The sequence below is a fragment of the Phocoena phocoena genome, chromosome 4 (genome assembly GCF_963924675.1).
Source record: "Phocoena phocoena chromosome 4, mPhoPho1.1, whole genome shotgun sequence".
NCBI classification, from domain to species: Eukaryota; Metazoa; Chordata; class Mammalia; order Artiodactyla; family Phocoenidae; genus Phocoena; species Phocoena phocoena.
Genome location: NC_089222.1, coordinates 32616315 through 32635074, shown reverse-complemented (window position 1 = coordinate 32635074; position 18760 = coordinate 32616315). Strand labels below are relative to the sequence as shown.

The window sequence follows — 18760 nt, the reverse complement described above, 5'->3', positions numbered from 1 at the left end:
CCTGAGGAAGAACACGTTGTAATTATACCGAGATAAAGTAGAAGAATGTATAACAAGTCCAGAGCCAGGAAAGCTGTTATTGAGAAGCTGAACACACATTCAGCAAATCAACATGGGCTGTCCTGAGGAAACGACATTCATGTATTCCTGAGATAATGATCTCTAAATGAACAAAGGAGTCACAGTCAACCAGGAGGATGGGACTGTTAGAATGTACAAAAGGAGGCAAGGCAGCCAAAACTGAGGATGAGCTGAAATGAGATAACTGCATGAGATGATTAACTGAGGGCTCGGGTGGAATGCAAGAGGGTGACATTCACATCACAAGTACATAGTTCATTCCAATGCACAGGGCAAGGGGCAGAAGGACAGAGACAGTTGGGACAGAGGTGGGGAGGAGTGGTTAATGGTCAATAAGAATTTGAAGGTTGAACCTACTGGAAATTCCGAACCAAAGTCAGTTTTAAAGTCACTCTTGTCTACTTCATCAAAAATATTAGTAGTTCCTGAGTCAATGCCCATATGCGCCATAATAGTCTGTTCCTAATAATTGTCAGAGAAAGAAAGTCACGTTGTAAATTCTGTAGTTCATAAAGAAGCTGTGGAGCTAAAACACGACAGTGACATTTTAAACCATCTTATGTCCCTTTTCCCCCTAGTGTCTTTTTTTCTCCATAAAAAGAAAAGGAAGTTAAGACACCCATTGCTTTACAAAGTCACATTATTTGTCCTCATGATGAAAAAGATTTAACTTCCGTGATATTTTAAGGGAAAAAGGACACAAACTTCCTGATTAAAAACAAACTGGCCATAATTTCCTTCTTGGGGGTATTCCTAGTCACGCGCTCACCAACTTGCCTTAGTAAGAAAAATCTAAGAGTATATTTAAGATAATAAGATACCTTGATGTCCAAAAATAGAAAAGAGAAAACAGAAACATAGAAAAAGCATAAACAAGTAACTTTATTTTTTACTCTTTTTAACTTCTACTGTGGACAAATTTAGAAACAAAAGTATTTACATTAAAGAAATAATTTTTAAAAATCTTAAGAGTACAAATTCACGTGTGCAATTTTAATGCCAGGTTTTTAAATTATAAGGATAGTCACTATTTTTAAAATATCGTCATAGTATATGCTTAAACTCTCTCAGAACCAATATGAGGCTTTATTTTTAAAAAACTGTCACAATCTCTCACCATTTTCTACTATTTCCCATCACCAACTTCATGTTTTTTTGCCTTGAAAATTTCCATAAGTATCTGGAACAATGTCCAAAATACAAGAAATTGGCAGAAAATTATAAAGTCATACAGTACAAAGTAATTTGTTAAAAAGAGCAATTCTGCAACATTTGAGAGAGGTTAAATTTTTAATTAATTGAAATGAAAATACGATGTGTTATGACAAAAACGTACGTATAAAAGAGTGATATAAGTAACGAATGATACATTGGAGAAAAGATGCTCCTTAGAATGAAAACAGACAGGATGTTAGGGCCAAAACAAGTCCAATTTTGAGGCTCCACATTAAAGGAAAACTGGAGATTAGAAATACGTAAAATTGGAAGAATATAATTCCAATCCAATGAAAAATGTGATAGCCTGTCAAATCTTTTCATTACTAGTTTTAGCATATCCAAAAGAAAATTCTAGGAGATATAAACTACAGTCCAAATTTTTTGTGTGTGAGTGAGGAGCAGAGATAAATGAGCTTTGAAGCAAGACGAGTACAACTGGAAACGATCGCCCTTCCACCCCCACACAATCCCTCTGACAGCGGTTCCCCAGCAGAGTCTGGTTTCCGGGGGTGGAACACCCCTCCCAGGGCCATACCTCCATCTTCACGTCATGGTCCTTTGCATAGTGCTCGTCTGCATTCTCTCCTGCTGGCGACCGGGGCCGAGTGGAGGCGCTGATGGACAGGTCTCCTCGAGAGATGAGGGTGCACATGTAGGCATCATGGGAGAAGACGTCGTGCCGGATGAACTCACAGAAGAGCAGCACCAGATTCACAAATTCCACCTTCTCACATTCACTGTTTGGATCCGCTGTGAAGAAACAAATTCAGTCAAGAATCAGTTTCCTGGGCTTCCCTGGTGGCGCAGTTGTTGAGAGTCCGCCTGTCGATGCAGGGGACACAGGTTCGTGCCCCGGTCCGGGAAGATCCCACATGCCGCAGAGCGGCGGGGCCCGTGACCCATGGCCGCTGAGCCTGAGTGTCCGGAGCCTGTGCTCTGCAACAGGAGAGGCCGCAACAGTGAGAGGCCTGCGTACCGCAAAAAAAAAAAAAAAAAAAAAAAAAAAAGAATCAGTATCCTCAACTGGATAGGGGAAAAAAACACAAAAAAACAATGACTAATTTGAACGATATTTTCACTATCTTTTATTTTTCTTTTAACAAAATAAGGGATTTATTGGAAAATTATGAGGCTCTAGCGTTTTGCACAGAACCGGCACCCCAGGTTTTTTGTTTGTTTTGTTTTAAATTTTTATTGTTTTATTTTTTTTAACATCTTTATTGGAGTATAATCGCTTTACATTGTTGTGTTAGTTGCTGCTGTATAACAAAGAGAATCAGCTATATGTATATATGTATATCCCTATATCCCCTCCCTCTTGAACCTCCCTCCCACCCTCCCTATCCCACCCCTCTAGATGGTCACAAAGCACTGAGCTGATTTTCCTGTGCTATGCGGCTGCTTCCCACTAACATCTATTTTACATTTGGTAGTGTATATATGTCCATGCTACTCTCTCACTTCGTCCCGGCTTACCCTTCCCCCTCCCTGTGTCCTCAAGTCCATTCTCTACGTCTGCGTCTTTATTCCTGTCCTGCCCCTAGGTTCTTCAGAACCTTTTTTTTCTTTTTTAAGATTCCATATATATGTGTTAGCATACGGTATTTGTCTTTCTCTTTCTGACTTACTTCACTCTGTATGACAGACTCTAGGTCCATCCACCTCACTACAAATAACTCAATTTCGTTTCTTTTTATGGCTGAGTAATATTCCATTGTATATGTGTGCCACATTTCTTTATCCATTCATCTGTCGATGGACACTTAGGTTGCATCCATGTCCTGGCTATTGTAAATAGAGCTGCAATGAACATTTTGGTACATGACTCTTTTTGAATTATGGTTTTCTCAGAGTATATGCCCAGCAGTGGGATTGCTGGGTCATATGGTAGTTCTACTTTTAGTTTTTTAAGGAACCTCCATATTGGCTATATCAATTTACATTCCCACCAACAGTGCAAGAGGGTTGGTTCCCTTTTCTCCACACCCTCTCCAGCATTTAATGTTTCTAGATTTTTTGATGATGGCCATTCTGACCGGTGTGAGATGATACCTCATTGTAGTTCTGATTTGCATTTCTCTAATGATTAATGACGTTGAGCATTCTTTCATGTGTTAGTTGGCAGTCTGTATATCTTCTTTGGAGAAATGTCTGTTTAGGTTTCTGCCCATTTGTGGATTGGGTTGTTTGTTTCTTTGATATTGAGCTGCATGAGCTGCTTGTATATTTTGGGGATTAATCCTTTGTCAGTTGTTTCGTTTGCAAATATTTTCTCCCATTCTGAGGGCTGTCTTTTCGTCTTGTTTATGGTTTCCTTTTCTGTGGCACACCAGTGATTGTCCCACTGTAACTGAAAAATATCAATAGTATCCAGTGTTCTGAGCACCATTTCTAGATTAAAGGTAGTGGTCCCTGGCAAATGAACGATGATTTAAGTAATCATACAAACACACAAAATTTCAGGTAAGAAAAAAAAAAAAGCAGGGCTAAACTGCTTTCTTCTGCTTTTACTATTATAACTGCTCATGATTCATGACTCATGACTGTTTGTTCTACCTAGAGTGTATCCGTGTTTTGGGGGAGAGTGGTTTGCACTTTTTCAAAGGAGACTTCACAATAGAACCATAATTCAGGTGGTACTGGAAAAAACTAGTGAGTGGGATCCACTGAAAAGAAAAAGGGATAACAGAATAAAAAGGGCCCCAAGATGGAGCTGTGCCACCTTTTTAAATTCAATAGCCCGTCTATTTCACTCACATTATGACTTTTAATATCGCAGCTGTAAAACTCTGTATCTGCACCTTTGAGAGATGGTTAAAAAATGACTGAAGTACTGAGACTAAACCTACAAAGCTCAGTCCCTGGTACCATCACATTCACAAACACCAATAATGACAACAGCTGGATCCAGGGAATACTACATTCAGTGCCCTAAACCTTAAGCCTAAGTGTATGCTCTCGCCCATCTCCAAAACCAATGACAGGCAAGCTCGATTCAGAGAAGCAGAAGAGCTTTCTCTGACAGAGCAGTAAGTGGGATCCAGAGCAAGCAAGGCATAGGAGGAGGAAGTTCTTCCCAAATTTCTTTGGCAACAGGAATGGGGACACGATGAGCGGAGCGAAGGGCAAATGTCTCTCTCCCCCAGGACACGAGGTAAGTCAGAGCTGCTGACTTCCATCCCTGACAACGTATTTTCTCCTCTCCGGAATCTCTCCTGTCCTTTCGTTTCTCTGCTCCCTTCTCCAGGCTTCATCACTGCTCCCTACGTTCCGACCACCAGCTTGGCTGGGGCTCTTGTCCTCCCTCTAGCCTAGAGCAGCCACCAAGTAACTAAAAGAACCTCACCCCCAGGTGTCACTCAACCCTAAACGAGGCCCTCCTCAGAGGAATAGGAAGTACGGCTGTTTCTTGCTGCTTTACCTCTTCTCCACAGACGGCTCCCTTCTCTACCTTCCATTCTTTTCTCTCCTATCATTTGTCACTTTTTGCCATTTTTCTGTTTTTCCATCACCATCTATCCTGAGACCCTCCCTGCTGTCCTTTGTCGGATGAAAACCTCAGAATAAGGTCAAGCCCACTTAGCCCACACAAATGATTTCTTTAAAGTTTCCACCTACAGTATGAACCCACTGGGTGGTTGTTTATTCCCCAAATCCCCCTCTCCCCACCAACAATGGAATAAAGACACAAAAAGAACATGATAGGACATGAACATCCGAGAGAGTGTAGGCAAGCAGCCAACCAGCTTTACAAACCTTGTATCAGGGACCTGCTTATAAGGTACTTTTGTTTTATTTTTTCCCCCTTTTAATGTCAGAAGTTAGAAAATCAGGAATTTAGAAAACAGTGCAAAAAGAGAAAGTTCATAATCACAATATATATATAATAAACATCACAAGACCTTAGCTCCTCTCTTTTGGTAAGAAAGATCTAGAAAGGGAAAATTAGTCCACCAAACACAAGGGAATGAGCTGACTTACTATTTTAACTATTAAAACTCTGGAAATTTTTAAGTCTTTCAAGATTGCCTGATTCTAAAATCGCATAAAATTCTCCATTGAAAATAGGCTACAAAATTTTGCATGATAAAATATGCATTATATTCAGTACAAAGAACTTTTGATAAGATTACAGATAAGGGAGGGGGGGAGGGTTTTCTCCCCTTTCTGATCAATTCCAAAAAAGGTCAATCCCCTTATTTAAGATCTAAAAGCAAAGAGCTTTACTTACACAACGAGGGGGCCTGTGTATCCAAAAACCTTAGCAGAACATTCTGGAAAACAGGCAAACTAGATCCAGCAAGAGAGGCTGAAGAAATGGACTCCTTCTCATCTAAGACCTCTGATTCACCACATCTCTAAGATTAAAAATAAACAGGCAAAGATAATTATAGAGGACAAGTTTGAAATGTGTTTTTAATTAACATTTATGTTCTTGGATAAAACAGGCAAAATTCATTGAGATTTCTGTATTTATTTGAGGCCATGCATCATAAGTGAATATAATTTCTAAAAGTTGAGGGAAACTGCCCCCGAACAATTTAAATGATTTCAAAGAACCCGTGTGAAAAACACGATTCATGTGAGTTATATACTCTGCACAGCACACAGTATGCAAATCCGCTGTACAATAAACTACTCATTACCCCTATGCAAAACTGCTAAAAATAATTTGAGGTTGTCTTCATTTTTAAATAGTTCATGTTTAATGGTATTCCCTCCGAGAAATATCTGGGCATGTATTGTTGCGTTTGACTCTTTTGTGTTTGTTTTTGTCAGGCAGTGAATTTATGAGTATGGTGGGGAGGTGTGGTATCAAATGAGAAAACTAACATTATTCTTCTAATAAGATTGTCTCACTCATCACGCTTCACCAAGAAGCTCTCTCAGAACCTCCTGGAATCTCCACAGTTCATGAAACACATCTAGAGAAGCTGTTTAACTTCTACATTCTTAAGGTCAGGACTTGTTGGAAGACCGGTAAAGAAACAGTTTAGAAGCAATCAGAACCGCATTTTCTATTCTTTTTGATATTCCTTTGATTCTTCCCATTTCCATTATCTATTTTAATATTAAAATATTATATTTAGATATCATTTATTCAGTCCATCCTCTCTTTATACAGGTCAAATTTTGAAAATTGATTAATAGAAATCAATTATCTTAAACATTTCAGAGAGAATACATTTTTAGCTATGAATACATTTATACCTATTAAAATTACTGTCATCTATATGTGAACCTCTTCTGAGTGTGAGTGTGTGTGTGTGTGTGTGTGAGTGCGTTAGTATGAGTGTGTGTAAGTGCGTGTGTGTGTGACTGTGCGTGTGTGTGTGTGTGAGTGGTGGGGGTGTGGGCGGTGTTCTGGGATACAAAAGCAGGGAGGGGAAGACACAATAAAAACAATCCAGAAGGAGCAATGAAATTTGAGGAATTCAACTCTATTTACTGAAGTTTAATCATTGCAATTCGCTGTAGAATATATTCTAGTCATAAAGACGTAGGGAAAAAGCAATGAAACGCTTTTCCTAATTTGGCCATTGTAAAAGGGGCCATGTGGTTTACACCTCAGCATCAATATCCTTAAGCCCCAATTTCAACGACATGGCCTTTTGTATTTGGAGAACAGTGCTTTCCCAACAGAAGGAGATGTCTATGAAAATATTCTTCCTATTTCATTTTTTAATGCTGTCATAGGAAGCAGATGTATTATCAGTAACACAACCCTGAACAGGGTGAGCAAGGCCTCTGTTGTCAAGCTTACTCTCATAGGCGTTAAATAAGAAGGCAATAAGGAGGCGCCAGGCATGAACGGAGAAGCCAATGAGGAAAGTAAAACAGAGCCGCCTGAGAACGAGGGGCCGAGGGGTGGGTGCCGTTACCTGTACCTAAGGTGGGGATGGAGGAGCTTCCTGAGGAGGTGACACATGTTGAGCCAGGAATGCTAGACAGGAAGCGACACCTCCGGAAACGGGAACGGCCGCGTAAAGAGCAGGGCACCGAGCGTGCCACCCGGGAGGAACAGCAAGAGCAAAGGCCCCGGGCTTCCCGGGTGGCGCAGTGGTTGAGAGTCCGCCTGCCGATGCGGGGGACGCAGGTTCGTGCCCCGGTCCGGGAGGATCCCGCATGCCGCCGAGCGGCTGGGCCCGTGAGCCACGGCCGCCGAGCCTGTGTGTCCAGAGCCTGTGCTCCGCAACGGGAGAGGCCACAACAGTGAGAGGCCCGCGTACCGCAAAAAAAAAAAAGAGCAAAGGCCCCAAGAGAAACACGGGCATGGTGCGTGTGAGGACAATGAAGACCAGAGCAGCTGGGGCTGTGTGCCACCCAGCACGGGGAGGTCCCAGAGGAGGTGGGAAGGGCAGGTGCGAGGCTCCTGTGAGGCTCTGTGGGTCACGGGAAGGAACCGCTGGGAGTTTCAGGAAGGGGACAATGTGATCTCTGTCCATTTTGAAAAGGCGTCTCTGGCTGCTGGGGGGAGGATGGTGGGGAACACGGGAGGGAGGGAAGGAGGGAGACACTAGGCAGGAGGCCCTGCAGTCACAGCTGTCCAGGGGAGAGGTGACAAGGCTGGTCAGATCACACACATGCCTTCTCCAGAGCTTCCCCAGCCAGGCCTCACAGGCAGAAAGGAAGGCTCACTTGGGAGCTTTCCTTCAACAAAACTAATGCTGACGAGGTTAGCTTTGCTTGTTCCCTTCTAATCTACTCCAGAGGCTTTAATTGCTCTCTCCTGGGGCCAGAACACAATCTCAAAAACGAATACAAATTGGCATCTGTAACCTCACAGTCAGGACTGCCTCAAGAAAGTCTTTCTAGATCCACTACCCATGTGTACATATACACAGGTGTATATAATACAAAGTGCACAGACATCTATGTATGTGTGTGTGCCTTAACCTCACAAAGGGAGATTTCCATTGTAAATCAGATATTGAAGCTTTATTTTAAAGTAGTCCAGAGTATTGGCTTCATCGACTTAGAGGGATCCTACTATGGACTCCTTATGTGAATTTGTATATTCTTCCTTTTCCCTTCAAAAGGGAAAAAAAAAAAAAAAAAAAAAAAAAAGCATAATGAGAGTAAGAAACAGAATCCTGCCCAAAGCAGTATTTTTAAACAATGGCATCGACAAGGAGAAGGAAAACCCAACCTACCTCTGCCTCGATCTCCGCTTGCCTCTTCTCCAAGAGCTTTGCCACAGCCATGGCCCTGTGCTTGCCTGATCTCTTACAGCTCACGGCCCATTCGCACAGCAGCGTCACCACAGCTTCATCGCTGGGGGCAGCCTAACGACCAACAGAAATGGGTACCAGCCATGTCACATGAAACAGTCACCTGATGCACGAGACTTAGGCTGCAAGCCACAGAATACCTGAAGTTTGAAGCTTTCTTCTTACATTGTTTTACATTTGTTTTAGAAATGTCCCCAAATCTATTTTAACTGAGGTATAAAGAGTAAAACGTCAGTCATCAGGAAGGAAATCACTTACTCAGAAGAGCTGAACCTGTGACAATTCCAAGAAAATTAAGAGTTTCCTTGTATATGCTTTCACTTACACAGGATCATAAGCCAGCCCCATCGAGCCTCCAGAGCTCAATTTCAAAGGACACAGAAAAGGAGACCGACCACTGAATATCAAGGACAGCTGTTACAAAGCCCAAGTACTTCACTCCACTGCTGAGCCCCTTGGGTCCTCACTCATCGCCTCAGTCAACACAAAATCCCAACGAGCCAGGCTAGCGGGTCTCCCCGTCCAAGGAGGAATCGGAAGGAACAAACTGGAGGGGAGGCCGGGATGCTGATCCGAACTCACGGCCTTAGAGACGACAAGCATGAAGAGTGACAGCCACGCATAGAAAGGAACAAGAGTTACAAGCAGACCCAGTGAACAGAGGACGGTAGGCTGGATCTGGGGAGGGCTCAGCACTGCCACCAGAACTATGAGCTGTAGCTGCCGTGGCCTAGAGATGGGCACCACAGACTGAGGACCAGAAGAGCCAGACAAAGGCCACAGGGACCCAAGTGACATGAACTGCGGGGGGAGAGGGGGTGTAAGTAAGCAGGGGGATCGTCCCTCTATACAACCGCACCTTTCCCCGCAGAGGAGCTGTGCCAAACACTGAACATCAACTGCCCATTTTTAACATCTGCCCAGTTGTATAAACACTATGGCTAAAAGAACCAGACAAATGCCAGTACTGGCATTTATATGCTATGTGAGACGCTCTTAACTTTTTAGAATACCCCATAAGCTCAATTAAGGTTATGATAGCTGGGAGCACACTCTCAGGAAAAATACACATATACACACATGCACTTTAGCACAACACTTCAGAAGGCGTGAGGACTCTGAGAAGACATCCAAGAATCCCTGATCAGCTTTTAGATACCAGCAGACAATTCAGATCATGAAAATCAGTTTATTCCAAGATTTTGACCCAGCCTGCCCTAAGTTCGGTTAAATACATGCTGACTTAAAGAAATGTTATCTGGGGCAGATATCTCAAAAGGAGCTCTGAGCCTCTTAATTTAAAACCAAGAGAAATAATTCAATTACAATGTATAAAGGTTGAACATAACATTTAAAAAAGAAAGCAGGGCTCCCCTGGTGGCGCAGTGGTTGAGAGTCCGCCTGCCGACGCAGGGGACGCGGGTTTGTGTCCCGGTCCGGGAGGATCCCACATGCCGCGGGGCGGCTGGGCCCGTGAGCCGTGGCCGCTGAGCCTGCGCGTCCGGAGCCCGTGCTCCGCAACGGGAGAGGCCACAGCAGTGAGAGGCCCGCGTACCGCAAAAAAAAAAAAAAAAAAAAAATCACTCTATCAGGTACTCATTATATGCACTGCTCTCTGCTCAGTCTCGTAAAATATTTTGGATGATAAAGAGACTAGCCCTGAGCAAATGAAACTGTCTGTTTCTATTCTGATCAAATATCGATTTTCAGAACAGGTTTTCTGCAATATATATTGCTTATTCTAGTCATTACTAAAGTCTTAGCACTTTTAACTGGCCAAAGCAGACAAAACAAAAAATGGGAAGTATCAATACTTGACCTTAAATGTAAACCTTTCAGTCGCCTCTAATGAAAAGTTAAAATAAAAAATAACCTGGTATGGGCTTAATCACTCTCAAAATCACTAACAGAGATAACAATGGCAAATTTCCAGGTGCTAGTAACAAAGAGAATTAACATTTATTATTGAGTGTTTACTCAGTTTACAGTCAGACACTACGATGTGTTTCCAGAATTATTCCTTTTAACCTTCACTACCTATGAGCTAGCTATTATGATTATCCTCATTTTACAAATAAGGAAACCAAGGCATAGAGATGTTAAATAACTTGCCCAAGACCACTCAACTAATTAATGGAACTCTTGCCACAAGATACATCTTGGGAAATGAACTAAATAAGTAGAGCTACACTGTGTTCAAAGAACCTGGAAGGTGATCTTGACCCTCCCCCAGGGTACACGATGGCCCCGAGCTTCTCTTTGCTCTTCCGCCTCTACTCTGGGTGCTCAGAGCATCAAAGTATTCTGCTCCCTTGTGCAATAATATTTATTTCCATGTAATATGCATCTTTCACAATATAGCTTCATGGCTACTGGCTTTAAATATCCATTAGGAAAGGGAAACACACCTCTCAACTATTAAAGAAAAGTACTTCATCTTCCCAAACACTACAAGCCAGAGTTGGAGTCTTCATGGGCAGTAACAGACAGCTTTTCATACTGGTACTTTGACAGATAGTAAGAAGTTGTTGAAAGTACACAGCACGCACCCCCCTAGCCTCTAACTACACACAGGCAAATGGATAAACAAGAACAGGAGAGAGACAGAGAGCCATGACACATAAAGTTAAAGTCAGAGAAAAAGCACCAAACTAGGGGGTCAAGAATGTGGGGTCGGGCTTCCCTGGTGGCGCAGTGGTTAAGAATCCGCCTGCCAATGCAGGGGACACGGGTTCGAGCCCTCGTCCGGGAAGATCCCACATGCCGCGGAGCAACTAAGCCTGTGTGCCACAACTACTGAGCCTGCACTCTACAGCCCATGAGCCACAACTACTGAAGCCCGCGCACCTAGAGCCCGTGCTCCGCAACAAGAGAAGCCACTGCAATGAGAAGCCTGCGCACCGCAACAAAGAGGAGCCCCCGCTCGCCACAACTAGAGAAAGCCCACGCGCAGCAACGAAGACCCAACGCAGCCATAAATAAATACATTAAAAAAAAAAAAAAAGGAATGTGGGGTCTAGCCCTGACAGAAATTAAAATGTAATCATGGCAATAATAATATTAACAACTGTAAATCTTCAACCACAGTGATAGCGGTAGTAATAACCAAAAATATATACTGAGCAGATAACTGGGTGTTTTACATACATCATCTCTAATCACAACAACAAACTTTAAGGAGGTGCTGTGATTCCCATTTTACAGGTGAGAAAACTAAGGTTCAGAAGTTCAGTAAGATGGCCCAGGGCACAGAGGTCAAAAGTAGCAGGACCGGGATACCTAATTTTTTCCGTTGTTCCCATCATGGGTGAATCAAGATCAGTGGAAGCACAAGGAACATCATAATTACACGGAAGTCTCCCAAGGGGCTCACATGCACCCCCCTGCCTCCCAGCCCACCGCAACCAACCACTGCTCCCCGCTGTTCTGGCCCTGACTTGCACCTCTCTAGGGATGACCCAGACCTCTAATCTAATTGACATGCAGAAAATGAAACCACAGGAGTGAATTACCAAAGATTTCATTCCTCCTCTGACACTTGCTAGATCAGATGCTTGTACAAGGCAGGGATCTGCCTTTTCCATTGTTTTATTTTCAGTATCTACCACACTGCCTGGCACATAGTAGATTCAATAGATATCATTAATCAAAGAGTAAAAGCAATAATACAGTGTTCGATGAAACCAAAGGTAAAAACAAGGTGGATGGTGGGCGGGTGGGGATGGGATTTACAATTTGTTCCCCTCCCCTGACACACACATGCACTTACTTAATATGGAAAAATAGGGGACTTCCCTGGTGGCGCAGTGGTTAAGAATCCACCTGCCAATGCAGGGGACACGGGTTTGAGCCCTGGTCTGGGAAGATCCCACATGCCCACGGAGCAACTAAGCCCGTGCACCACAACTACTGAACCTGCGCTCTAGAGCCTGTGAGCCACAACTACTGAGCCTGTATGCCACAACTACTGAAGCCCACACACCTAGAGCCCGTGCTCCACAACAAGAGAAGCCACCGCAATGAGAAGCCTGCGCACCGCAACGAAGAGTAACCCCCGATCGCGACAACTAGAGAAAGCCCGCACACAGCAACAAAGACCCAATGCAGCCAAAGATAGATAGATAAATAAATAAACTTATTCATTTAAAAAAAGGAAATATAGGGTTTCCCTGGTGGCGCAGTTGTTGAGAGTCCGCCTGCCGATGCAGAGGACACGGGTTTGTGCCCCTGTCCGGGAAGATCCCAAATGCCGCGGAGCGGCTGGGCCCGTGAGCCATGGCCGCTGAGCCTGCGCATCCGGAGCCTGTGCTCCGCAACAGGACAGGCCACAACAGTAAGAGGCCCGTGTACCGCAAAAAAAAAAAAAAAAAAAAAAAAAAGGAAAAATAATTGATTTAATCTAACAGTTGATTAAGTATAAAACACTAGAAACATTCCCATTCCTAACTTAATGAGTCACGGATGGATGCTGGCCACAAAACCTTTATTTAGCATCATTCTGAAAGACTGAGCCAATGGAAAGAAACATAAATACTTGAATGGATATGGCAAGATTACTACAGTATGCCTAAAATGATTTTCTCCTCCCAGCAACCCAAAGAATTGAAAAACATGACTAGAAGAAAACAGACAACTAAAAAGTGATGAAAATACTAAGCAGTCATGAAAAAAAAACAAAAAAACCCTGCAGAATACTTTGTAGGAAGCAATCCCATTTATGTCCCCCAACCTAGTTGTTAAGTGTTCACATACAAGTACATAAATGCCCAGGAAAGTATACAAAGGATATGGACCAAAATGCACGGTGGTTACTGCTTGTGTATATAACAAGTGTCTGTTATACGGTCTGCCCTGGTCTAATGCTTTCACAACAATCCTATGATTGTTGAGCAAACTGAGGCCAAAGGTTAAATAACTGGTTAAACGTCTCAAAGATACTAGGTCACAGACCTAAGAGTCAAATCTAAGCTATCTGCCTCCACAGCGGGGACGCATGCCAAAATGCCCCCCCTTCTGGGCAGAAGGGTGGGACAGCGGGTCCAAATTGCAGGCTGAAAGGGACTTCTTGATATCAAAAATGTATTCATGTACTATGTGTACAGAAATCACAAGAAGAGTGCTCGCTTCGGCAGCATATATATGTGTGTGTGTATATATATATATATATATGTATGTATGTATGTATAGCTGATTCACTTTGTTATACAGCAGAAACTAACACACCATTGTCAAGCAATTATACTCCAATAAAGATGTTAAAAAAAAAAAAGAAATCACAAGAAGAAATAACTTCTATAATGAAAACAAGTGAGAGAGGATGGATGGACCCAAAATTCAAAAACCAGTGAGATCCTTCAACTACCAGCACTGTCATCTGGCCTCATGAACGTGGGACCCACCCATAGTGGCAAAATACTAAAACCATCATTAACGCGCCACTGCAAATCATCCTCGTTAATGGTGCTACCTATATCTAGAATAAAGATATTCCAAATGCAAAGCAAGATTCTCATCATAAGGGGGAGTTGTTACATTTTTCTTTCCTAGGAGAGGGCGGGCACAAACCATTTAAATAGATGAAGTCTAATTCATTTCTTATTCAATCGCTCAGTAACCTGATGATCTCTAGAAACTAACCACGGGTCTATTCTTTAACAAACAAAGAAGGAAAAATAATTGGCAACTACACCTGAGAAGCAGGTTTCCTTCAGAAATTTAGAAGGTACTTGGTGAGGTTGTTTGCTATTTTAAAATAAGAAATTTCTTAATATACATTATAAAACAGTACCATAAAAGGGATGGGGGAAAAATCAATGACTCATTACGGTAAGCAACAGCAAACAAAAAGGACTTGAAATCAGATACTGAATAAAGCTCTTCAATAGCTTTTTAATCTGAGACTAAAAGGACATGTTTACAAACGTAATTAATCACTCTTAGTCAACATTAAACAAAATGGTCATATCTGGACAAAAACATTATTCATATTACAGCACCAATAAATAATATGGGATAATACACAGAGCAGTGATATTAGCAAGTCACATGGTTTGCAACCTGAAGCACATTATGGCGATCTGGATGCATTTCAAGAATTGCATAAGGTAACAATTGGTCTGAACTGCTAACAGAGCGTAAGCCTGTTGTACACAGTCAGGAACAGTATTTCTAACGGTCAGAATCACCATATAAGGCAATAAGCCTAATAAGATTATTAACCACACACTCAGAAGATTTATTATCTAAATATAAATATGCATTCATTTTTTAAAAATCTTTATACATATGAATGTTTCCATGTGTCCATTTCCAAAAGATATTTGAGACAGCTGATTTTTGATGAGGGAAAGCGCAGTTTCCTGGTCTCACAACCTTAGAATCAATGTTGCTAGTCTTTAGGTCTTTGTGACATCTAAGAAACAAAACATGCACCATGAAAGCAAAAAAGACTTCCCTTTTTTTTTTTCTCTTTAATGCGGCAGTTAAAAATAGTACAAACAACTCCAAGTTCTGAGAAGACAGGAGGAAGATAAGAAAATTAAAACAATTGCTGAGTATTTAAATCAACTGTCATTAATTTGCCCTCTGCCAAAAAATTAATTTGCTATCCCTCAGTTAAATCAACATTTAAATAATAATATGAATAAAGAAAATAGTTTTGAGAAATACATAACTGCATGGTAACAGCAGTCATTTATGAGCTGAATTAGCATCACAACGTTAAATCCCTCCAAGTCCATAAAAAGTGCCATGTCTCTCCAACTGAAAATAATTAAAACACTAGACTTAATTTCCAAAAGTCATCACTGTATGGTACAATAAACTTTACTGCTTTCCTCTTGCGACGAATGAAAGAAATATACAGATGAGAAGAAGGGAAACATAAATTTCTAAAACATGGTGCTAGGTTCAAATCACTTGACATCCAAAGTTGCCCAGCCAAGAACAGAACAATTGGCATTTACTAGGCGTTTACCATATGCCACCATATGAAGTGGATTCTGTTAGTAAGGTCATCGTACAGAGAGAATGACACTGAGGGAGGTAAGTAACCAGTCTGGGGCCCCATCCAGCTACTCTACAACAAAGCCAGGATCCAAATCCAGGTCTGAACTGGCCTCAAGGTTGTGATATCCTACAAAGGCCAGATTTCTCAACTTGAAGATTTTCTAAGGTAAATACTACATTAAAATTGCCACACTTTTAAAAATCAGTTAGAGGTTATTACCGCAAATCAGTATGCCCACATCAATGTGGAAACTGCTCACTGCAATTATAAAGGTTTTTCCCTCCTTTTTCCAAAGTTACATCTGACGCTTGTTTGTTCAGCTACAGGTACCTAAAATAAAATGACTTTTGAAAGAAGCAGCACAAGAAATAGAATGTACTAGCCAAGAATGTTGTTCTGGAACCAGTTAGGACTCCAATCCCTATTCGCCCACCACAGAGTCGGGTATGAGCTTAGGCTCTTGATTTCCTCATCTGTAAAATAGAAGAATAAAAAAAAAAAAAAATTTTTTTTTAAACATGTGTCTCATCAGCCATGGAAAATTTCTTACAACAGGGCCTAGCGGCAAAGAAGTACTCAAGCAAAGGCTGAAGAAGGAAAAACAACACACAAACACACCGAGAGGCCCACCCCCATCTAAACGGATTCATTACCGGCCCTCCTCAATAACAGCCAAGTCTAGGTGTCTGGACACACCACCTTCTCCCGCAGCTATGTTAATATAACTGCCCTTGTACTAATGGATTTAGTTTAAGAAAGAAGAAAACAGTAACTGTAAAAGATGAGCAACGCTTCTTCCTTTGGGTGTCCAGCAGGAAAGTGGGTAACTTCTGAGGCACAATAAGCTCCGGCTGGGCCACGATCAAGACTCACGATAACTGTTGTAACACTTCAGCACACGGCACCTTAACGGGGAGCCATACCTGCGTGTTTTCCTAGTTCGCCTGACTTTTGGCCTCATCTGACCCTCCTATCTTGAGTCCCGGTTTTAAAAAGTGACTTTTTCTTAAAAAACATTTTTTTTAAAAAAGCGGGGGGGGGGGGGGGGGGCTTCCCTGGTGGTGCAGTGGTTGAGAGTCCGCCTGCCGGTGCAGGGGACATGGGTTCGTGCCCCGGTCCGGGAAGATCCCACGTGCCGCGGGGCGGCTGGTCCCGTGAGCCATGGCCGCTGAGCCTGCGCGTCCGGAGCCTGCGCTCCGCAATGGGAGATGCCACAACAGTGAGAGGCCCGCATACCGCAAAAAAAAACACAAAAACACCCGAAGCATTGAAACGAGCGCGATCTCTCTGACAACATGGTACTCAGCCACCTCACCAGGGCGAGCCAACCCCACCCAACTGCTTCCCCACTGAGGGCAGAGCCTTCGTGAAAATCCGAGGACGTAAAAAGTCTGATAGATCAAGACTGTGCTTTATGGATTAAGCAGACTGTGCAACGGGTAGAGTTGTGTGTGTGTGTGTCTGTCTGTCTGTGTCTGTGTCTGTGTCTCTCTCTCTCTGTCTCTCTCTCTCTCTCTCTGTCTCTCTCTGTCTGTCTCTCTCTCTCTGTCTCTCTCTCTGTCTCTCTCTCTCTCTGTCTCTCTCTGTCTGTCTCTCTCTCTCTCTCCCTCTCTCTCTCACTCTCTCTCGGAAGTCCCAAGGGATCATATTCCTTCCATCTGTCTTTCATGGTCTCCCTAAATCCATCACTGAGGAAGGACAGCAGCTAGTGTTTACAGAGTACCCGTTTACAAGCTATAAATATTGAAATGTTTCCTCCATATGGTTTCGTGCCATTTTCCCGTCACCAGCAGACAGAATGCCCAGTTTACAAATGGAGAGACCGAGACTCATCAAGCTAAGTGAACTGTCCGTGATGCCACCAGATACATGCACTGACCTGCTGACTCGCCAGCTGAGAGCTCTCCTGTCAGCCGCCCACCCACCTGCAGCTGTGCGTACCTCTTGTGCGTCTGAACCTGAGCCACCGGTAAAACCCACAGACTGAACAGACCTCATCACGGCCCTCACCCCGAGCCTTCCCAGCCAAATCTTTCAGAGGGGTTGCCGCTTCCTGCCCACAGTCCCAGCAGCCTTTTTATGAGAACCCAAAAAAACCAAGTAAACATCTCCCGAGGGCTCGCTGGGCCTTGGCACGATGCTTGGAGGCTGGTGGCGTGCCGGTGACCAGGAGGAAGCTGCCCTGGGGCTGTGCAGCTCTCGGCTCACAGGAAGAGACACGGAACAAAGCACAGCCATGACAGAAAAGACACGGAGCTTCTGCCTTGTGGGTAGAGTCCTGCAGCCCCACTGCTGCGGAGCTGGCCCGGACCAGAGCTGAAAGAAGGCCTGTTCTCGACTCTCCATTCAAAAACGCCCATGTGAACTCATCACACCTGTCCAGGGAGCTGGATTTAACAGCAGGGGAAGAGCAAATGCATATCTGCCGCTGTTCCGACCAGCTTCGGCCACTGCAGCTGGTTTGGCCTTGTCATTATTCAGGAGAAAGTCTGCTTCCTCGGGCACCACAGAGAGAAGGGAAAAGGCCTCCTTTTGACTCTCCCTTCTATCCATGTCCTCAGGGCACCCCAAGATGCAGCTGCAGCTGCTTCTCCCCCCAAGCCCGACACAAACGAGGGGAGAAGCCACGCGGAAGGAAGCGGTCTGGGGGCTCTGGAAGTTGAAGGGGGCACCTCCCGACCCTGCTGCTCAGAGGTGAGGTCGGCAACGCAACCCCTGCCTGTGGGTCACACATGACAGATTCAGGCAGGGCTTGGAATCAGGAGGTCCTCACGGCCCCAAAGTAACCCCCTCGCGTGGGTATCGGGCTCCTCCACCTCTAGCACGCACAGCACAAGTGGTTCTAAGACACTGAACAGGAAGCTACCTGAGTCAGTGTTGCATAAAACACGTAGCAGGAGCTGGAACGTGACAGGCAGCTGAGCAAACACGGCCCACAAGACATACAGCTTGGCCGGCAGAGTGGTTTAAGATTGGGAGAGCTTACATACAGATCTCCACATCCAGGTTCTCCCAAAACACGGGGCGATCAGGCAACAGCGGGTCTACAAAACCAAACAGAAGCCGAGATAGGCTGCCCTGTTCAGAAAGGACAGCCCCTTTCCCGGTCACCTGGGCTGAGCAGCCCACCACATCTCTCGCTATACTGAATGGAAAGCCACGTAGCGCAAATCTAGAATAAGTAAACGTTAGGGATTTTGGTAAAACTCCCACCAGGGAA

The 18760-nt window shown here is 43.6% G+C and overlaps 1 protein-coding gene across 1 annotated transcript in view; it reads right to left on the bottom strand.

Moving 5' to 3' along the window:
• Positions 1-18760, bottom strand: part of MED12L (mediator complex subunit 12L) — a 308272-nt gene that overhangs the window by 208649 nt on the left and 80863 nt on the right. Inside the window, exons 11-14 of the mRNA XM_065875806.1 lie at positions 8454-8585; positions 5531-5657; positions 1835-2049; positions 439-543 (exon numbers count right to left, since the gene is read on the bottom strand). Coding sequence (XP_065731878.1) covers positions 439-543; positions 1835-2049; positions 5531-5657; positions 8454-8585 — 579 coding nt within the window. The remainder of the gene's footprint in view (positions 1-438; positions 544-1834; positions 2050-5530; positions 5658-8453; positions 8586-18760) is intronic.